At 44.9% G+C, this 23202-nt stretch overlaps 1 protein-coding gene across 5 annotated transcripts in view; it reads right to left on the minus strand.

Annotated features, from left to right (window-relative positions):
- The window catches only part of PROM1 (prominin 1), a 74911-nt gene that overhangs the window by 13002 nt on the left and 38707 nt on the right, over positions 1–23202 (minus strand). For all 5 annotated transcript variants that reach the window (XM_054688031.1, XM_054688030.1, XM_054688033.1 and 2 more), the window contains 9 exons: positions 21452–21507; positions 18657–18683; positions 17975–18180; positions 12395–12515; positions 10483–10546; positions 8960–9049; positions 6557–6774; positions 4432–4506; positions 2265–2328 (listed from right to left, as the gene is read on the minus strand). In XM_054688031.1, the coding sequence (XP_054544006.1) occupies positions 2265–2328; positions 4432–4506; positions 6557–6774; positions 8960–9049; positions 10483–10546; positions 12395–12515; positions 17975–18180; positions 18657–18683; positions 21452–21507 (921 nt within the window). The remainder of the gene's footprint in view (positions 1–2264; positions 2329–4431; positions 4507–6556; positions 6775–8959; positions 9050–10482; positions 10547–12394; positions 12516–17974; positions 18181–18656; positions 18684–21451; positions 21508–23202) is intronic.

Here is a 23202-nt window from a genome sequence, read left to right on the forward strand (position 1 = left end):
AACTCAGGTTTATGTAATGCTATAGTTTCTGTTAGGTGATTTTGAAAAAAAAAAATGAAATGACACAGTATTTCCTCCACACTTAAAGTGGCTTTCGGGAACACAGTAATTCTCCAGCAACGACTCTGAACAACTGACCGTGGGGGATATTTTTGTTGAAATATAATTTGACTTGTACAAATCAAGACTTACTAAAATAGCACATTTATGTCTCTTCTGCAAAAAGAGACAGTATTCTCAGTGGTCAAGCAGTTTTTATTACTATCCAGCCTCACAGTTCAGAGAGGAGGTGAGCTCCAGTTTTCTGAAAAATGGCGGCCCTGCCAGGACAGGCCCTGGGGTCAAAGCCATGGCTCCCGCAGGCCAGAAGCAGGTCTCAGCCGCAGTGATTCTTGACAAGGACATACTAACCAGTGAATCTCCACCGATCCTGAAAGGGAGATAACTCTCTGCACTGACAGAGACAAGATTAGCAGTTCTAACAATGTGTTCCTGGGACTCTTGGTGAGCCTGAGTGGCAGGTTCCGTGGCTCCAAATGCAATTCTATCAGAGCGGTGGGAGCATTTTCCAAACTGTACTATTTGCAAAACAATGAGATCTTGAGAGCTCAGTGCTTTCCATGGTAGCTCAGGGCCTCCCCCCAATGCCTTGTTTGCCCAAAAACCCCAAGATTCCTGAGAAGATCCCAGGGGTCTCTTTCTACACCCTGGGATTTCTGGGATTTTGAAAGAAGAGTGTATGTAACCCTCCCCCTTGCCACACAGCACGGCTCCTAGGCTTGTCAGCGGCGGTGACTATGTGGCTGGGATCCCCTCACAGCAAATATCTTCCTAAGGCCTCACTTTGGATGTCACTTCCTTCACTTCCACTGCTCTCTCCATGAGGACCCCTTGCATGTATCTCATTATGGCACCAGAGGGTGATCAATGGCACCTGTAGCCATGCTGAAGACAGGCATGGGGCACGTCTATTCATCACCCATCCCCAGAGTGCAGCGGAACCTGGCACACCACAGGCGCTCAAAATGTGTGTGCAGGGTAGGACCAGATGTGCAAAATATGGGAGTTAAGGGTTTTTATTTCTTCTAGAAGGATGTGAAAATAAACAATTGCTGTTTGGGCTGATGGAGGGCTGCTGGTCCAGACCCAGGAAAACTCTGGCTTGTGTTTAAGCAATGACACTGTGTACAAAGGGCCTCACTCATGCCCATTTCACACCTCGCTTGACCAGACTTACAGGGGGGGCTGCACGTATTGGCAGAAGAGGTCCAAAGGGGAAACAAAAAAAGTAAACACAGAGATTAGTAAGCAGGTGGCTATCAGACATACAACATGCATTAGCCTTCAGATGCTAGCAGAGGAAAGCATAAATTTTGCCTTAAATATCTCTTTTTTTTTAATGTATAATCTTAGATTAAACAAAGGGAAACTCACAAACTATCTAAAGCGCTGTGAGGAAGGATCAAATACATTCACCCAAAGTCTGAAAGGGTTCAACGAACACCATTAGGGAAAAGAAAATTAAAAACCTTTAACACAGTATTTTAAAATTGCCTAGTCAATAAATAAAAAAGCACAGAGATTTTTTTTTAAATAGAAAATAATCTTATGGTTTCAGAGATTTCTCCTTTTAGCAAATAACCCAGCTTTATTCCCATTCCTGCCAAAGAATTGTTTACGATACATTCATTCTCTGTACTTTCACCCCCAATACAATAACCTGAATGCAACATGATTCAATCAACTAAGGCCAGCAGAATTCTCTCAACATCAGTTCTATCTCTCCAAAATTGTGAACAACCTTACGTGACTAAAATACAATTATATCGGCACCAGATGTCAGATGAGCATAACAAATCCTTAACATAGCATTCCTTTAAAAGTAAATTTTAAGTTCATTTTGAAAATATAATCATACAGTTTTTCCGCAGTTAAAAGCACAGAATGTGACTGTGGCTGCTGTTAGCTGTGACAACTCAAGCTTGTCGTCACTGTAGGGCACTCAACCGTGCAGCTTCCTGCCAGCTCAGTGATGTTGGTAACTGTTCAATAGTATGATTGTTATTTTTAAAAAATCAATATCAATGTGTAAAGATAGCACAATTGAAAAGCTCTGATATCTGCATAGTTTTCAAGATTTTGTAATAGTAAGAGAATGTTTTGAGAGGAAAAGGAATACAATTTTTAATAGAACATTGCTTTGTACTAAGTATCCAATTCTTCCCAAAGAAAGGTACAAAATTACTGCAAACTATGAGTCTCACCTAATATGATGTCCATGGTTTCATCTTGCACCATCTCAGGTATATCATTAAAGGATTTATTGCCCTAAAAATATTTCAAAATAAATTAATATTCACAGTAAACAGTTAATAAAACTAGTATTCATTTTGCAGCTTAGTACTGACTAGAGAAGCAAAATTAAAATGCAACATATAGGTTAAGGTGAAGATCATCACCATAGGGTCCTTAAAAGTCTAAAATTGACTCCCCTTAGAGAGGATATTCTATAAAATGTATACATCGAAGATCATGTTAAAAGTTTTTAAAATCTTTAACTTTTAACCCATGTTAAAAAGCTTTACATGCATTTATACCAGTGTTTCTCAACTGGAGAGATTTTGTCCCTTGGGGGATAATTGGCATTGCCTGTAGACATTTTGGTTATCACAATTGTAAGGGTACTACTGGCATTGTGTGGCTAGGAGCCAGGGGTACTGATAAATATCCAAAAATGCAAAAGGACAACCCACACAACAAAAGGTCACCCACTGCAAAGTGCCAACAGGGATGAGATGAAGAATCCTTGAGTTGCACAGTGTACCATGTGCAGACACAAAGTGAATCTCAAAAATTAGTCTTACTTTCCAGTGCAATTAAAAATAAAACACAAGCTCTAATGTTGTAGAAGACAAAACTGTGTCCTAAAACACCGCTTAGAGAGATACAGATTGTAATGAAGCTAAAACAAAAACAAAAGAGCCACTAAGCTGTATCACTTTGGAGCTAAGTCCAGGACAGAAAGATGTCATTATTTCCAAGCAACTCAACTGAACATCTATCTTTTCCACTGGAAGGGTTTGTGTTTTTGAACTATCTGCTGGAGTATGTTGCAAGGGAACAATGTAGTGATTACAACCTGTTATGAACTGAATGTCTCTGTCCCTCCCAGACTCATACATTGAAACCTTAATAGCCAAGATGATGATATTAGTAGGTGGAGACCAAGGTTATTAAGTCATGACAGTGGAGCCCTCACGCTGGGGTCAGTGCTGTATGGGAGCTCTCCCACCCATATGAGGACACGTGATGAAAGTCAATGACAGTCTGCACTCAGTTGGGGCCCTTTACCAGAACCCAGCTGCACTGGCACCCTGAACTGTGAGAGATGACTTCATGTTGTGTATAAATCACCCCATCTACAATATTCTTTTGTAGAAGCCCAAGCTAAGACACAAATTCCTAAGATTCACGGTGCCAGCCAGTTTCCACTTATGCTAGCTGTGTGTCCTCCATCGTGACCAAGTTATCCACCTAGAACAACGGTGCTGGGCTGGTTTTCTGTATACCTGAGCCTTCCATATTTACCTTTGTTGGGCCTGGTGGCCCATAACCCATTCGAAGAGGTCTAATGGCTAGAAGGTGGCTGGTCTCCTGGTTCAATTCCTTCTTCTAGCAACAAGCTGCACCAACAGGCAAAGGTGGAGCGTTTCTAATGACTTGTGTGAACTTCAAGTGCTGACTTGTGTCAGCACATGTAAATGAGTGTTTAATGGGTATTGGATAATTCTTTTACACCCGTGTGAAAAGAGAAGAATAAAACTATTCTTTCCCTTCCCTGTAGGGCACTCTCATTGAATAATAATTTAAAAAGAATGATTACTGTGTTTGCAATATATTGGTTGAATAGCGATAATTTGTATGTTGCTGGGGAAATGAGTGTTACAGACAGATGTGGTCCCTGCCTTTGGGAAGATTTGCAATCCAAGTGGCCAGTGCTTGGTTGTCCAAGTAGCCAGGCAAAGGGGAGGGGAGAAGGCGACCATGCCAGGCACAGCACATATGTACAAAGTCAAGGAAGTGGGGAGAGATCATCCCAACACGGCTGATTCCTGGGGTGAGCAGGAGTATGCTGCAGCGGAATCAGCACCAACCCTTCACATCTGAGCACTGGGAAGGTGAAATCATGTCTTTCTTTTATCTCTTGTGGTCCAAGCATGGTGATTTGCACATAATAGATGCTTAATAAATACCTTTTGCATTGGCATAATGAACAGAATTACCTGGCAGCTAAAGAGTTCGGTCTTCTTGGCAATCCCTCTCCAGAATGGCACTGCTTTTTTTGCTCTTACCTATGATGTACTAATTTACTCTTTAAAATGATATAAAATAAGCTATTGTATTTTTTCCAAAAAGAAAGAAGCAACATACCTTTTGAACCAGGCCAGACAAATCCGTTTGAAGAACATCATTAATAGTATCGATGTGTTTATCTAAAGATGGGAGCTGAAAATGCATGAAAAAAATAAAAATAAGGAGAGATGTAAGATGATTACTCCCCCTCCAAATAATTTGTCATTAAAAAAAAAAAAAGGCGTCATTTCATATTCAAGTCCCTCAGTCTTTATGTGACAGAATATGATCTAAATTTCATTTGAACAATATTCTACAGTTCAGGGAAAATGGCCTCTATGGAATTGCTAAATTTTATTTTATTTATTATTTTTTAAATGGTTAATTTTTTTTAATTTTTTGGTAAAGATTTATTTATTTATACAAGAACCAGGGTACAGGCCAGATGCGCAAGAGGGTGAGAGAATTCACCAGAGACAGAGTAGGGAGCAGAACAGGCACAAGGACTGAAGACACTGCTGAGGGGAGCAGCAGGCAAGACAGGAGAGGTCTGCCGCGTCATGTGTGAATCCCCATGGCCGGCTGGGAATCGAACCTGCACTGCAGAGGCTGCGGACAGCTTCACCGCGCCGCGCTCAACCCTGCTGTACCACCGGGGAGGCCCAGAATTACTAAATTTTAGGTGTTTGGAGGTGTCAACTAAAAAACAAGGGAAAAAACTTTTACACAGATTAAGTATGTATGACCTCACAATTTCAGAGACTGAGTATTGTTGGATTGTAAAAAGCTTTTTAAAAACATGTTTAAAAAGTAATGCAGTTAGTGGTTATAACGGTGAGGGGTTTGGAATAAATTTTCCATTTAAAGCAGTATACAGAGATTTAAAATGTTCTCTCTTTCACCAATATTGGACAAATGTCATGGGCCTCCTGACACTATGTACCAAAAATATCATTTTTTGATATCCTTGACGATATGCACAACTCAAATATAATCAAGGGGCAACATCAGACAAACCTAAATTGAAGTTTCTTCTAGAAAACAAGTGTCCTGTAGTCTCCAGAAATGTTACTATCAACAACAGAAAAGCTAGACCCGGGCACTGTTCCGAATTAAAGCAAAGTAAGAGACGTGACGAGCGGGGACCATACATTAAGGGAAAAAATATCTGTGAAGGGCAATTTTTAGAAAACATGGCAAAATATGAAAACAAGCCGTTTCTTAGATAGTAGCATCAGGTCAATGTCATATGTCCTAATTTTGATAATTGTACAGAGCTTCTATCAAGTTAGGAAATGCAGTGAAAGATTTAGGGGAAGGTGCCCGGTGTCTGTAAGCTATCGCCAAATGATTGCGCAAAGAGCAAATGGCAGATGATTTTATACACATATTTGATAACAGTAGGAGACAGAGGTACCTAGGCAGGTAAACAGGGAAAGGATAGGATTAAGGAATGGAGCAAATTATCGACAAGTGGTGACTCTGGGTAGAGCGGGTGGGTAAGGATTCCTTGTCCCAACCTTGCAAATTTTTGGCATGTTTAAAGGCACCTGAAAACTAAAAGTCACCCCCACCCCAAAGACTCATCTCAAACAATTTAAACGCAAGAGTCAAAGCTAGGCTCTGAAAAGCTGTTGGATGATGCCTAGCCGGTGGGGTGGATTCACAGACAGGTGTGTTGGTTGTAAAGCGTCTGGATAAAGGTGATTCGCGAGGTCTGAAGGTGAGAAAACATGGCCACGCCCAAGGGCTCCTACAGCCTGCTGCGTCTCCATCATCACACCGATATAGTCAAAGTCGCCAGCCGACACGATTATTTTCTCTACATTCCAGAACTTTAAACACTTAAGCTGCTCCCTCCCCCCCTCTAACCTTGTCCTTGAGAACGCGGGGAACTATTTTCCCTTAGGCATGTGTGGCTAGTGTCTGGGCGCCGCATGCAAGAACACATTTTAATTTTTAAAGCTCTATGAAAATGTGTTCTGTGGCTTTTTTCTTTTTAAAGCTGAATCCATTCAGATATGTTTCATGGAACTGATCACAGGGGCCTCTTAAGGAGGGGGTTCCCGATATTCCCTGTCTCCTGCTGCTGCCTTTTCAGAAAGGGCCACAGAGACCCGGAGCCCGTGCACCTGGCTGCACCTGGCCATGCCCACCCGCACCCCACCTGTCCCGCGGCCAGGCCTGGCAGGGGGCGCCTCACCTGACCCGGGTTGGCGTTGCCGTCCAGCTGGCTGAGGGACCGTCTGATGCCCTCACACGCCGCGGCCCCCGACTGCTGGAAGCATATGGGGTCGTTGAGCGAGTCCTCCACCTTCTGCCTGACGTCCTGCAGGCTGGCCATGAGCTGTGCGTTGGCGATTTTCAGGTCTTCTAAGGTCTTGTTCAAGCTCACCAGGGCGCCTCTGGTCTTTGTGATTACTGCAGGACACCGACACCGGCCATTTCAGAACAGAGGCATCCGCCTGGCAGGCGGTGGCAACATCCCTGCCCACCTAGACAGGTTCCCTAAAGGGACTTGGGGAGAACTTGCAAATGCCTGGGGAGCAGCCAGAGAGCACCGTCAGAGAGGAACACAGGGAATCACCAGCCTCTCCAACCTCAGAGCTTCCCGCCTGGGGCTGATTCAAACACAAAGCAGGGCATGTGCCCACAGAGCAAGGGGAGTCTGGGCGCAGCACCCCCAGTCCAGACAAAGACACACTTGAGTCCTAGACAGTTTCCACCCTGACACCCGTCATACCCAGGCATATTTGAGCTACAATATCCAAGATGCTGGGACGAAACCCAGGGCCACGGTGGTGAGCGGGTTTTGGATTCGGGCCAATCTATATGCAGATCCCAGCCTCACCACTTGCTCTGTAATCCGAGGCCCATTCAAGAAGGTTCTGGCTACTTTCTCATCTGAAAATAGTAAAACCAAGCACTATAGTGTGAAGTGTGTCTGAGATGTGTGGATGGGCGCTCAAAGTCCTCAATGGCATGAGTCTCTCTGCTTTATTTGGGGAGTCCCACCGCCCAAGACAGAACCTTCTACTTGGGAATCCCTAGTAAATGTTTGCTGCCCAGATCGTGCCGTTGTGCAGAGATCTTCCGTGCTCAGCGCTGGGAGGGAGCGAGTCACAGCTCTTCTCTATGGTGACTGAAAGCCCTGGCAGGGCCAGGTGCAGCCTTAACTGAGAGCGGATGGCACGTGTTCTAAGCAGCTCCTGGTCTGCGGCTCGCCAAGAAGCTGACCAGGCATCAGGCCACAGGGGGTGGGGCTAGGGAAATGTGTCTGTCCTCAGCCCTTAAAACTGGCTCCTCCACTTCCCCTGACAACTACCTAAAACTCACCCGGGAAAACTACGCCGGCGCGCACACATACACACCCACTCACGCGCACACATTTTAAAGCTTCCGTGTCAAGGAATCTCACTGAAAGTAGCCCGAGCTGTCACCTCTGCTCTGTGGCTGCCTTGTCATAAGTAGCTCCTTGGACAAGCTCTTGTACCTCTCGGGACCTCGGATTCCTCATCCGTGAGAGAGGCTGTTCAGGCGCTCCCCGCGGACAGTCTGCAATTCTAGGTTGTTTCCCGGCAGAGGCAGACTTGCTCTTAGGAGATGCCGCCGCCCATGATAACTAGGTCTGACTTGGTAGCGGCTGTTCTTATCACCCAAGATGCCGTGGAAACCTGGCCCGACCAGTGCCCCGACACCCAGGGTCACGCTGTGTGGTCCCTGGGCCCAAGTTCTATCACCTTATCTGAGGAGAAAACTTTCCAGTCTTCTTCAAACCACCTTTTCTCTGGGATTTTGGTCCAGCTGCACCGTAACCACCTTTGAGGCTAACATAGTATTTAAGACTTTCTCAGACAGGCACGCTGGCCTCCACTCTCATCTCTTCCTCCACCCTCCACGATGGCCGATGGAGCCGGCAGCTAGGCCTGGCCCTCCAGGCATTTCTGGAGAGCTACACAAGAGGCAGAGCACAGTGGCAACTAGAAACACACACACACACACACGCAAGCCTCACACTTCAATGCTGGGGCTCTCCCTTCCACTTGGACTTCAGAATAGTCAGCCTAAGGCGAGGAAGAAACAACAGCTGCAAAGAGTGATGGGGGACAAAGTGAGTTCACAGGCAGGCCCGCCTGCAGTCAGCTTGGCTGGGGGCTCTATTCTGTCACGTCCCAAAGAGGACAAGAGGGGACAGACGCCTGTTTCCCAAAGACGTCACGGTGCTGCGCGTCTGTGAGTCTCTGTGGGGCCCTCTGGGGTCGCCCCAGGCCGACCAGGACCACAGAGTGTGCCTCTAAAGCCAGCGGGAAGAGGTTTGTGGGCTCTGAGAGAAAGCAGAGGCACACGGCTGTGTTTCAGTGACTTCACTGACAGAAACGGGGGTCAGGCCCTCCTGAAATTCCACCACCATCACTTCAAGTGACTTTTGGGTCATTAGAACCCCAGCTTCGGCACAAGCTTTGAAGAGAAACAGAACCATCATGACCTGTTGTCCCCGCCTGGCCTGTTGACGTGAGCACAGAGGACCCATCCCTGCCACCTCCCAGGGAGACGGGAAAGGCGGGGGCGCGCGGGGGGCCTAGATCGCTTCTGTGGCAATTCTCACCTCTTGCCATGGCCATGATGTCATCCAGAACGGGCATCACTCTAGGTCTTAGTGGCTCTTGAATCCCACCTCCCAGCAGGGTCTTAATATCTAAAATCAAAGGAACATGAGGTAGGTTCGTTCACATCTTCATCACCCTGAAGGGTCTGCCCGGGAAGGCATCTTTCATTCTCCTGCTGTACAAAGTCCATTTTTCATTCTAGGATCTGTTTAGGGGCTTTGTTTTTAAGTAACGCTGGCTTATAACATTGCAGGTTTCAGCTGGATGAGCTTGCACATCCACATCTGTGTCTACAAGGGGGTCGCCACCAAAAGTCGAGCTCCCACCCTTCCTCTGGCAGTGGGCCCGCCTCCCTGGTTGCCACACCCCCCTCCCCTCTGCCGCTGGTAACCACTGTTTTGTTCCCATCATCTATTCTAGTTTGCGTCTTCATTTGCTTCCTGTAAAACCACCTCTTTCCCAGCCAGCACCTCTTTCTCCTTCTAACTTATTTCACTGAGCACAATACCCTCGAGGTCCATCCGTGTTGGTGCAAAGGGCGTGATTTCATCTTTTTTGCTTGATTTTTCTTTTGTAGCTGAGTAGTATTCCCCTTGGGTATACACCACATCATTTTTATTTATTTGTTGATGGGCACTGAGGTTGTTTCCAGTGCTTAGCTACCATCAATAATGCCACAAGGAACACGGGGTGCATTTAAACCTTCAAGCTCGTGTTCTCATGTTCTCTGGATAAATACCCTGAAGTGGGATAGCCGGGCAGAGGGGCCTTCTATTCTGAAGGTTTTGAACACTGGGGCTGACTCCTGTGTGGAGATTTCCTGACACTCTTTCAAGTCCCCACCCTGGCAGTGCCCAGTGACGTGGAGTCACCACGGACTCGGTATTTATTACCCCAGGGACACGGTTTATCATCTTGCCCCTTAACTGCATGGCCCCTCGTCTCCTCAGCCAGGCCAGGGGTTCTCAGCCATAGCAACTGGGGCTGGATGATTCTTTGTTTTGGGGCATCCTGTGCATTGTAGGGTGTTCAGCAGCATCCCAGGCCTCTAGCAGCACCGCCCCCGACCCGAAATGTTTCTGGAGTTGACACGTCGCCTGAGAGCACCCGTGGGTCTGCCTCCCCTCCTCTGTTTCTGAAGCCCACGGCCTCTGGGGTGTGTGGTGGGGGAGTCCTCTCTGTCCTTAACAGCCCAACAAAGGCCATTTCCTCACTCAAATGGGGACAAAGGGACAGGCGTGTGACTCAAGGCAGCACCAATGTCCTCACAGTGAGTGCTGCTGCCCGAGGGAGGAGCTGCAGGTTATCACTGACTCCAGGAAATTTCTTTTCTGCCTTTGCCCTACTTTCACGAGGAACTTGTAGAAGCAGCAAGCTTCGTTTCTTCCCCTGTGTTTGCTGAGAGCTGGTCATCGAGTCTCTTAGTCAAAACAAACAAGCAATTGCTTCTCGGAATTTTGGCCGAGATCAAGTGCAAAACAAACAAGCAGGAAAATGGGAGACAGCTCTAAAGGTTACTCACCGTCCAGGTCGGAGAACACCCTTGTCTTGGTGGATTTGAACTGGTCTGTCACATATTTGATTTGCTGAAAAAGAAGAAGAAATGACATGGAATCTCCTCTTGGAAGGACCAAGAACACAATTCAGGGAAATTTCACATAGAAAAAGCATCCCTGGTGAGAGCATTTGAAATGAAAGCAGGTTTAAAGTGGTATTTCTATTTCTGGTCACCCAGCCTCCAAGCCAGGCTTACTGGCCTGGGCTCATGATTTCTCATGTCCCGCGGACTGGCTGCATGGACCTTGGGGCCAGCTGAACCCCTCTTTCTCTGCAGGTGGACTCTCACCCTCCAGGTGGCCATCTGGTGGGGGGGTTATATATCCAGGGCAAGAGGGCAAGATGGACCCCTATGGCCTCTGAAACCCAAGCTCAAAATTAGCATGAGGCCACATCCGCCACATTCTTTTGGACAAGGCGAGCGGTACTTGAGGGCTTAGAAAACAGATCCACCCCCTGAAGAAGGGTCTACGAAGAATTTGAGACCATTTGTAATTGACCTCACTAGGATCCTTCGATGGAGCGGTGCTGGCTGAACCAGCCTCCGAAGGGGCTGCTGGTCCTTCTGTCCCTGGGTCTTGCATGTTTCCTTCCCCGAACCCACTGCCCGCTGGAGGCCGCCACTTAAAACCTCCTCGCCTGTCTTCTCAGCGAACACACACATCATTATGTGATCTTTCACGTCTTCAGGCACGAAAATGAGTGTAAGTGGCAGACGATGTTCAGGGCCAGTCACATTTCCTCTGCAAACTGATGATTCATGTTCTCTACTCCAGTGTTTCATAGATGTGTTAGAGCGCTGCATAGATTCTGAACTACAAAAGTTTCCTCCAAAGTCATAACAATTTGCCAACCTTCCAGTGCAGGACTGCAATCCCAGAGTTCCCCAGTCACGATGGCTGTGTGGTTAATTTTGCCAACTTTTGAGGGAAGGGGTTTAACTTTGGAGTCTTTAGCATGAAGGACAAAATATCAAATATAAATATATATATTCACAGATTGGAAAAATGTAAGATTTCCCCCCGTGCACAGCCTATGGAGCTGGATACAGTGAGGTTCTCTCATCTCAATGCTAAAAAATGCCCACACTCTTTGCCCTTTTAGTTCCAATGGAATCCTAAAAGCTAGTGCACTATCTAATGTGCTTGTTATATTTTTTAGAATATAACCAGCTTGGAAGAGCACATTCCTGTGTGGGAGGCCCATGGATTTAGAGTCTTTCTAATGAACCCAGGAGTTGGTGCTGTGAACTCAGCCTCACGCTGGGGCTGCTTCTGCACAGGCATCCTGGATGAAGGACTCAAAATGCTTCTGAGACAGAAAGAAGGGGTCTCCAGTCACCTGGCTGCCCTTCTTCAAATACAGCTCATGTGCATGAGTGTGCGTATGTGTTTATGTACAGGAGGGTGTGTGTGTGTGTGTCCTTCCAAGGGAGCTTATATGGCTACACATATGTTAGCAGATGGTGTTAGTAAAGCAGAAAGGTCTCATTACAAGCAAATGATGGGGAGTTTCTTATATTGCCCTCCCAAAAAGAAAGGACAATGGCATCTAAAGATTTTTCCTTTAAAAAGAAATCACATGACCCTTAAGTATTTTTATAATATGCACTATAATTTTTTATTATGCCTTTAAATAAAAACACCAACTATGGCACTATAATTTTGTTCACTCATGGAAATCAGTTGGTGGTCCCTGCATTTATTTATTGATAACAGTAAAAATTGACCCCTGTCTACACTGATTCACTGGGTTTCTAGAAGGTTCAAATGAGATCCTAAATATATATACATACATACATATATGTGTGTGTGCGTGTGTGTATTCTGAAAGACCCCAAGCAGAAAGCGTCTGCAGTAAATGGATAGAGTTTTTACCTCTGGAATTTCATTCAGGAGAGTTCTCATGTCTTTGAAGTTGCTGTTTACGAGATTCCCAGTCTTCTTGATCTGTGTCCGGAGGCGCTGGTTGGCCAGAAAACCACATAAGATGCCAAAGCTGCAGCAAAGAAAAGGGGGTGGGAGAACATTGACTGTCAGACCCAGGTGGAGTGCGGGGTACAGGGCAGCCCTGCAGACCAGCCTGTGTAGAACCCCAGCAGGGACAGGCTTCCTCCACCATGACCTGCCACTGTCCAGAATGCACTGCACCTGCTGCTACACACCCCACATTTGAACTTGCTCCTGCTCCCCAGAGAAGGCCACTAGGATAAATGCCCAGATGCTAAGAGAGGACTGGGCTTTCTACTGGTTTTGGTTTCTCTGATGGTCTTTGTCATCCTTACAGTGACCAGTCTGAACAGAAACGTAAGTTATTTAGCATGAAGATGCCACGGAAGCAACGGGCAGTAGGCTCCACACTCTATCGGACCGTTTTTATATAAACATCAAAGCCAAAACAAATGATGGCACTGAAAGGCAGTGGCTGTATTTGGGGAGGTGGCTCATGACGTCCCCGGTGTGTTGGCTTCAATGCCATTGGTGCTCATGTACTTACAACTTAAATAGACTCCAACCAAGAGTTTCAAAACCCTACATGACAGGCATCTTGCATGAAAAGCTACCCAAAAATTAAAAAAAAGATCCCAGTCATGTAAATTGTCCACATTTAATCATCTTAAGGCCTCTTAATGCTGACTAGTTAATAAACCATCTCCTAACTTGAACTAATCTGATCAATAGGTCAAATTGTTTTTGTGTCCAAGCCTTTGGACACCAAAAGGTTACTTTCGTACTTGCTAAATGTCAGGCCTTCTTGGATTTTTCCACTAGATGGCAGCAGGGAACGACAAACTCAACAACACAACACATCATTTTACTTAATGGAAGCTAATAATGAAATCATTTGTAGTCCTCTATGGACGGTCTGGATATGTTTCTAGAACACAGTTTTGCAAGTAACAGGCAGACTCGGGGGGGAGAAAAATCCCAATGCAGAAAATTAATACTTTGCGTCTTCACAAAAAGCATCTTCAGAGGCTTTACATATTCGTGTATTTGCAGCTAGGGACCCCAACGGTGTGCTTCCGTGCAAAAGTCACAAGTGGCTTGGAAGCCTCTCAGGCCTGGTAAGAGGTGGCCGTCCTCCACCCACTCAGGGTCGGGACTCACTCCCAGGAGGGCCGGTTCACAGCTGGCCTGGCGTTCAGCGCCCCTTCCCATGGCAGCGTCACGAGGGCACACGGGTCCCCCCATCACTCATGCCCAGGGCCCAGCAACTTTCTCATTGGTGCTTTGCGGTAGACTCTGTCCTGGAGTTGGGGCTTGGGTTCCGGTCCCACTGCTGCCACTTCTCGTGCCCTGCGAGCCGGGGAAGTCACTTTGCTTCTGTGCACTCAGCTGGTGTCACCAAACTGAAGATCGGCTGTTTCTCAAACTGCAAGGAGAGGGGGGCTGGAGGGCCACTGGCTCTCTGAGAATTCCCTTTTGAAATCGGGGTTCTTGCAGATGGTAATCTCAAGCACAAGAACATTGGCCACATCCTGTGCCATCTGGAGTGACCACCCGATCGCCTGTTTTTGTCAGTCATAAGTCTGCCTGGAGGGTATGAGGGAGACATTCCTCGCAGGCCAGTAATAGTAAATGATGCACTCGGGCCAAATCAGACCAAGTGACCCCAAACAACAACTTGGAGAAATGTGTGCAGAAGGAAAAAGACAAGAGTGGAGTCATCACGTCCTCCTGGGGCTATCTTTGCCAAATTTCAATCACGCTATTTACCAGGAAGCCGCGGGGTTAGCATCTGAATACGGCTCCCACCACAAGATTTCACCCGGGGACTGTTGCTCTTGGTCCTCAACACGTCCAAGGGGCTTTTCATTCATCGTGCTACAGACCCATTTTGTCACATGTGAAGTCAAAAGGAACTTGGGAAGAAACAAAGCAACAGGCAAATTCACTTGGCTTCCACTACCTCCTTGCATGGGAGAGAGCCCCCAGCCTTGAACTCCAGGACGATCTCCCTGGAATTCTACGGGGTATTTCTTGCTTCATGCTTTGTTCTGTTTTGTTTTTACATAGGCCTGATTTCACCCACGAGAGGTGGAAACCGCTTCTTTGTCAACTTCTCACAACGCAAAGTCTCTTGTCCATGGTTCGTGTTCCGTGAAGGTGGGTTTAAGGGCTGGAAATTGATCCATTTGGCCCATTAGAAGATTAGCTGTATATTTGAAGGGTTATCTCAGGAACTGTCTTTGTTTCTTTATTGAATAAATGCCTTTACTCAAAAGGTCACCAATCAGTAAAATGAATTTGTAATGCAACACTGCAATACGGTACTGAATTTCAATGCAACATTTGAAAAAGACCCACATTTCTGCTAATCAATGATGGATCCAATTAAAATAAAAGCACTGATGCGAAAAAATTGTACTAAACAGTATCATGGAATAGAATTCAGCAACTTTCAAAAGCTGATTTTAGGAACCATAACCCATTGTAAATTTTGTATTTAAATGAAGGATGGCAGACTCAGCCTCTATTGAAATCTGGATAGAAAATAAAGAATTTATACTTCTCGCTGCAGATGAGTTAGACATTCCTTACGATTTTAAGCAAAAAAAGAAAGAAAGAAATTACATGCATTCATTTTTTAGCCACCACCAGTCAACTATTAAGATAGGAGGATACCAGGGGAAATTCACAAAATTTCAACTTACACAAAAAAGGAGTAAAATACTAAGACTCTCAACTCTCTGCCATTTCACTGAAGCATGTACCTTCAGGCAGTGCAACACAATTTGTTGGAATTCTTAGCATCAGATAGGAATTATTTATTTTGGTTGCATGTCAATATCTATCTCCTGTATTTTAGTATGCTCATGCCAATTTTCTCACATATATACTTAAAAGTAATATTAAGAGCTTTTAAAGAGTAAGGCTAAACCTTTAAAATTGGAAGTAAATTTTTCTACCCATTTGTATTGACTCAGTGAAATTAGCCAATCAAAGTCAAATAAATGTTTTTGGTCTATAGCTGAGCTCTTATTTTTAAAGGTAAAATTTTAATTTAGTTTTTAACTAAGTACCCTCTCTTCTACATTAAGAAAGCCTCGTGATTTCCAGGCATACTAGCTTAATTTCTTTCCAGAACCTTGAGGCCTCTAAGCCAGGCATTGACAATCACATCCTAATAAAAAGCGAACTTGGAAAAGAGCCATCTTCCTGAAAATGACTGGGATTCAGTTTTCACCGTGGCGATTGGCAAAAGCTGACTTATCGTAGTTGGAAACTTAGAAATATATTGAAGAAAGAAAGGCAAGGCTGTTCCCTTTGTTTATAACCTTTTTGAAATTCTGAAAAATGCAGTGATGACAAGGAAGAAGGAAAGCAAGGAGAGGAAACTTGGCTTTTTTCTAGTGTAAGGCACATCTGCTTAAACAGTCTACAGTGAGAAGTAGAAATCTGATCCGCTGATGGTCAAACAGACTTCTATAAACACATGTCAACGTCTGTGGGACTCAAACATTCCACAGCAGCCTCTGGAAAAGTTCAGAGAAAGAACATGACTGCACAGATCCCACATACGCCGGGGCATTTTCCATTCACACCTCTGCATTGCTCAACTTAAAAAATATTTACTTTTTTTTTTTAAATAAAGAAGGATGAATATACTATCAGAGCACTGGAGACTAATTTAAAACCTGACTTTAATTTTAATTGTAACACTTTGTATCGAGAGGAAAAAACTAGAACCGAGTCTGACAAAAAGTCAGTAGATCAGTTTAGGTTTTAAAATCCTATGTAAAGATTATTTATTAATAGTTTCCAGACTCTGCTGAGGGCGGTGGAAACCCCAGGTTCAACCCTCCTTCCTTTCTCTTTCTATTTTGTTCACAATCTTCTCCCCCTTATTTTATCTAATCTTCTGATTGTGTTGACATGTTTTCTTCTCCTTCCTATCTGCTTACAACATAGAAATCTATGATTCCCCCATCCTTTAATCTTTTGGCTAGTTTTGAGTACTTGCAAACTATCCACCACCTATCTCTATTAAGGGACTTGTATTTGCAAACCAATGGGGACATCAAATTAACTATTGCAAATAAAAAAAAAATAAAAGGCAAAGAAGTTGAAACTCCTACTCTGAATTTAAAATAAACAATGCCTAGTAGTACTCACTTCGATGTATTTCTAACACATAGGTAAATTCGATGCATTAGGTAAAATAGTCTTAAATTTGTTGCTTAGTCTCCAATAGTTGATCAACTTTGGTTTAATTATGTTGATATTTAAAATTGTAACTTTCAAATTAAAAAGTTTTACTTGGGTGAAGAACAAAATCTTAATTGAATAGGTAAGGGATAATAGAATCACAGTGCATATTTTTTAAAAAGAAGTTTCCAAACTAAAATATGCTCAGGAGTAAAACACTTACTTTAATTTGTTTGATGGGTCTGCATTCTTGAAAATAAAACATAGTAGCATATATTTTATATATAAATGAACATCAAACTTCTTTCTGACTTTGTAGTTTTGTTGTTTAGAAATAGTGTATATAATTCAATCAGTTCAGGGTGAACTATAACGCGTACGATACAGAAAGTATATAATATCTCATTGTACATAATGCAAAATAAAGCCCAGTTAAAAACAAAAACCCAATCCAGGTCATATTCTTCATTAAAAATGAAGTAATGTAATTGTAATAAACATTTATTCAGCTAAATGAGTAACTACATGCACTATGTTCCTGACATTACATGCCACACCTATATCAAATGAAAAACTAGTCACTTGCTAAGTAAATCATCACATTAAAAAGAAACCTTAAGGGCAAGTATTTCCAAATGATACTCTGACACCTGAGCCTCAGGGACCCTGACTGTCAGAGGCTTTGGATGAATGAAGGGTGGACATTCGACTCTGGGCCGGGACTGACATTTCCTGGCCGCTGGGGCGGAGGTGACGTCCCTCAGCTGGGGCCTGTGCATTCCTGAAAACACTTCAAATACAAAGCAGGGAGACAGGACATCTGGAATGACCATTGGCTGATCCTAAACTGCCTTTCATAGTCTGATGTGAAGGAATAGTCAGTTGCAAATTATTTAAAGAGGAGAGAGATGGGGGGGCGGATAAAGGGAATGGGGTAGCAAAGAGCGATGGGGAAGAGGGATGCACAAATCAGTATGGGTCCTGTCTCCCTGCAGGCTGCCTGTCCCCAAGCAGGTATTGAAGATGGGGCCGCTCTGGGAGGGGACGCCTCTGCAGTCCCAGGTGGATGAGGACGTCTCCCAGTGGAAAACTGTGCCACAGGGGCGGCTCCCACATGCGTTTAGGGAACCCAGGTACCACGCGAACTTCCGATGAGCCTGACTTCTTTTTCACGCATCCCGCACACTCATTTTTGTCCTCTCTCTTCTGTTCTGTTGCTGTTTTGTCTTAAACTCACGGCATGGCTGTTAAAACAAGACACTCCCCATTGACCTGAAAATCAGCCCTCGTCCAGGTTCTACTTGCCTTGCAAATACACAGACCACCGAGAGGGAGATGGCGAAGCACTTCTTCAGGAAGGGCCCGTTTTTCTTCTGTCGCTGGTGCATTTCGCCACCGCACTTGTTACAGCAGCGACACACCCCGAAGCAGATGCCCACCAAAGGCATCAGAATCACAAAGAGCAGACCCAGGCCGGCACAAAAAATAACTCCAAGTTGGCCTACGACAATCTGCAAGGCAAGCAGAGGAACAGCGTGGAGGTGACACAAAGCAGCAAGTAGGACATCCCAGAAGCCCACATGTCATGCTTTCAAATCTATTTGCATCATGAGTTGAATCTGCGTGTGTGTGTGTTTGTTTGTGTGTGTGTGTGTGTATGTGTGTGTGTGCGTGTCTTTCCATTTGGAAGCTCTTTCTTGAAATCCAGGAAGCGGGGATTTGAGTTGTCAGAATATGGGACGCCAAGTGGCTACTATCTCTTTCCACCTGCCAGGAAAATGGTTAGATGCAGAGTCAAATGTACAGAGATGTGTTGCTTTTCATTTCTGAACTTGATCAAAACTGGAAGAGAAGGTTTAGAGGAGGTGGCAAACACGAAACTGGAACAACTTAGCATCACAGTGGGGATGACAGTGAAGAAAGGAAGGTTATGGCAAAAGTGTTCCTAGGCCAAGTGACATGAAAGAGCAGCAGACAAGGACTTTACCTGTACAATCAAGTACACATGTTCTGGCTGTTGTAGCCCAAGCCATTGAGGAGTTTGTTTAAGGAGGCGGCAGCATGCAACAAGAAAACAGAAAAAGTTTGATTAACCACAACCGAGAACATGAATTTTGCACACAGAGATAATCACGTTTCGAGAAGGATGAACACAGACGGGAATTGAAATTGAATGTTGATCAGAAGAGCAGGGCTTTGGGGTAGAGTCAAGAACTGGAACTTTGGAGTGTGCACTTGGATTTCTCGAAGGATCTCAAATCAGTGAAGCGATCAGTTGTGAGCAGGGAATTGGAGCTGGGACCGCTTCACATACATCTGCAAGATCTTCATGAAAAAGTATTAGTGACTATCTGGAACCCTTTCTAAAATGAAAATCCAATGTCATTCCCTTGTGTAAAAGCATTCCAAGGATTCCCACCATTTTATATCCACTCTTCTTTTTTTTTTTTTTTTTTTTTTTTAAATAGAAGATTTTTTTTTTTTTTAATAGAGGCATGTTATATTTATTTATTCATTTATTCATTTGTTTGTTTTGTTTATACATGCACTGGGTACAGTCAGAAGTGCGGGAGGGTGAGAGAATTCACCAGAGCCAGAGAGGGGAGCAGAGCAGGCAGAAGGACCGAAGTACACTGCTGAGGGGAGCAGCGGGCAGCAGGAGAGGTCTGCGCGCCATGTGGGACCCTCCTCCGGTGGCTGGGGAGCAGCCGGGGATCGAACCGGCGCTGCAGAGGCTGCTGGCAGCTTCGCAACCCAGCGCTCAACCACTGCGCCACCGGGGAGGCCCTATATCCACTCTTCTTAATATGCTCATATTATTTATTCTTGGCCTCATGTCCCCACTCTTCTAAACTCTTCCAGTCTCCAAAGGCTAAGATCATGGTCTCTCTCCTTCCTTCCTCATTCTGGGTTTGATAAGCTGCTTCCTTACCCCAAAAGTCATTCCCACCTATTTTCCCCTGATGAAATTCAAGTCTTGGCATGGATATTGCTTCCTCCAGGAAGTCTTCCATGATAACCCAGTCTGGATTTGCTGACATTGCTCCTTTGTGCTCCCTGGGGTCCTTCTCAGAGTGACTGGCCCCGTGGTCATGCTTGCCACACTCTCCCATGTGCGCAGCCTGGGGTGTAGGGTGCGATAGCCCCCCAACTTTGAATCAGACAAACTGACGAATTGAGGGAGTAGGTGCCACTGATTTGGAACAGCAAATCCTAAATGGTAATCCAGGGACAGGGGTGGATCAGCTTTGAGAACAGACCAATCCGTAGAAAAATAAAGAAGATGCAGTGAATTTCCCATGAATTAAATGTACTCAATTTATAAGACTCTCCCTTTGGGGGTGGGGTGATATTTGTATGAAGGGAGCTAAGGTTATTATTGCTGTTATGGTTATTTGTGGATTTCTATAGCTTCCTCTGTCTAGTCCTCCTATCTTCTTCTGGCTCCATCATCTCAAATCTTCTCTTCCTGAGCCTCCATTTCTGCCTTACTATTTCTTCCAGAAATAACCAGCCACTGTCATATCTGATGGCTCCCTAAGTCCAAAGCCCAGCTCTGAGGGTGTCCCGCCTGCGCACAGCTCGAGACACTCAGAGGAGAGCTGTTTCTCCCCAATTAGCCACCTCAGGACTATAGCATGGTGGCCCGGAATGCATTTAATCTTTTTGTTGGGGTGTTTGGAGTAAGACTGATCTGGGCACGAACCCCAGCTTGGCCATTAGTGGCTGCGAAGCCTTGGACAAGTCCCTAGCCTCGCTGAGTGGAGGGTTGTCTTGTGTCTCCAGCACGGGGACACTTGTGCTGGGACAGGACTTGTGAGTTCTTGAAGCTCCTGATCCAGGACTGGCACATGGCAGGTGACCCCAGAGAGGCAGATGGCACAGAAAGACTCACTGTAAGTAGCTTTCTGACTTGAATGTGCTATAATATACAGTAAGAATCTGTGGCTTGTATTATACCACGTAGAGAACAGCAATGCGTAATTCAATGTTTTCGTATCTCGGCAAAGAAGACACATTAAGAAACCTATGTGGGGTGCTTTGTTTTTTTACCTGGAGAAAGGCTGGTTCTCAATATGCTGTTATAATTTGGACACAGAGATCCTTGGTTTTGAAAACAGAGATATTGTTCACAAAAACACAAACAAACGAGAAGCAGTAGGGAAGGTTTGTGCATCCAGCTAAGCGTTTGCAAAGAGCAATGAGGGGCTCTTGTCCATTCACTCTACTTGGCAGCCCCACTCACCCTTGTGACACCAAGCCACAAAGTCATCGCCAAAGAGAAAATCTCTGGCCAAAATTAGCTGTCTTTCCTCCACCATCCCCTGAATGTTGCTTATAAATATACCCATTTCCTTCTGCTTTTTCTTCCCTAAATAATTAGGTACCATCTCTGCCAACCTAGCTCTTAGCCCCCCCAAGACTAGGGGTTACCTCCCTCCTCCACACCTTCTTCCATTCTAAACAGAAGCCCACACAGACCTTGCTCAAAGCCAGGGCTACTTTTCAACAAATTATCTTTTAAAAGTTCCCACAGTTCAAATCTCTTAGGGGGGTCTCCTAAGGAAAGCTGGCTTTTTAAATAACACCCAGCTTGAAAGGTGAGAGTTTCTGCTGCCATTCAAATGAGATTGAGAAGTTGTCTCCAGATTCCAAGTCCTTAGTCACAAAAGGTCACAAAATCCATAGGTTCAGCAACCCCTGGTTTGAAGATTTATTTTCGAGCCACCCAAATTTGTCTCATACTTATTTTTTAATAACAAATACATCAATAAAAATTACCTTTTTAGAATTATATATGAAGTCAAGCCTCTTTTGCAGTATTCTTCTTATAGCATCTAGGGGCAAAACCACAGAACAATATAAAGATTAGTTCTTCAATAAAAATACAAAATGCTTCTTTAGAAAATCTAAAATTGGTGAGTCTATATATACTCACCAATTATAGTACCTCTATAGAACATTAATATAATTTTATTCCTATTTCTTAACGTGGGAAAATAACTGAATGAACGAGGCTCTGACCAGAATTGAAGAATGCACAACGGATATCTTTTACTTACTACTTTGGCGGTGGCAGAATGGATGGGCTGCCACTTTTAAGAGTTTTCAATGTCTCACAATATGCCTAAATGTTTACCAGCAAACCACACACCTCATTGATAACCATTGATAAAAGATTACATTGAAATGGCTCCTTCTTAATTATTTGGAACCACAAAAGCAACTGATTTTTTAATCATTTCACATTTATGTAGTATTTTATAAATGACTTAATAATTAATGTAATCCAAGAGTTAATGAGGTGAGACTTCCTTCTTTTCCTGTCTCTTAGGGGTGTAGGAATACCCTGGAATGCTGAACAAAACCGGTCCTTCTATGCAGGTTCATATGGGGCATCCCAAGAAACAACATGTACATTGTCCACACTCAGGGCCAAGTTATCCATTTTCCCTCAACTTCTGTGAGTCTGTAAGCAGCTCTTGGTCAGAGCCAGACATATATGGCAGATCAAGGCAAAATCCTGAAGTCCAGGGGCCTCCTTGGTGGCGCAAGGGGTTAAGCACCACACTATGAAGCAATCCAAAGCCTCTGCAGCACCAGTTCAATCCCCAGCCAGCCAGGGAGCTACCCACATGGCACAGCAGACCTCTCCTGCCGCCTGCTGCTCCCCTCAGCAGTGTACTTTGTCAATCTGCCTGTTCTGTTCCCCGCTCTGTCTCTGGTGAATCCTCTCACACCCCACCCTCCACATCTCTGGCCTGTACTCCCAGCTTTTGTATGCATAAATAAATAAATCTTTAAAAAAAAAATCCTGAAGTCCAAGAGGACGCTGAGACATAGAATGCATCAGTGTGCCTGGCGCCTGCCATTACCTCCACAGCAGACTGAGTCACGAGAGGGACATCTTCAATGGGAATTGAACTTGTTAGCAGGAGCAAATGGTGTCCCTTACCCTAACTAAAAAAAGCCTTAACCAAGGAAGACTCCCAACCTTTTCCTAATTTATGTTTCCTCTACCTATAGCTTATCCTGCCAGCTTTGGCTAAATGATGGTTGACTGATTTTTCAGGAGAGGTTGCACACCCACAACACAGCAAGCCGACTGGGGCTTGGGGAACCTGTTAGGTTGGCACTAAAATAAAACTGAAATGTTCAAAGACATTCAAAGGTGGGGATTTCTGTATTCATAAAAAAGAATGCATAAGAAGATATTCGGATCCAGGGCCTCCCCGGTGGCGCAGCGGTTGAGCGCTGGGTTGCGAAGCTGCTCGCGGCCTCTGCGGCGCCAGTTCGATCCCCGGCTGCTCCCCGGCCACCGGAGGAGGGTCCCGCATGGCGCGCAGACCTCTCCTGCCGCCCGCTGCTCCCCTCAGCAGTGTACTTCGGTCCTTCTGCCTGCTCTGCTCCCCGCTCTGGCTCTGGTGAATTCTCTCACCCTCCCGCGCTTCTGACTGTACCCAGTGCATGTATAAACAAAAAAAACAAACAAACAAACAAACAAACAAATAAATAAATAAAAACATGCCTCT

The sequence above is a fragment of the Talpa occidentalis genome, unplaced genomic scaffold, assembly GCF_014898055.3.
Source record: "Talpa occidentalis isolate TD23 unplaced genomic scaffold, MPIMG_talOcc4v2.1 talOcc4.6, whole genome shotgun sequence".
NCBI lineage: Eukaryota > Metazoa > Chordata > Mammalia > Eulipotyphla > Talpidae > Talpa > Talpa occidentalis.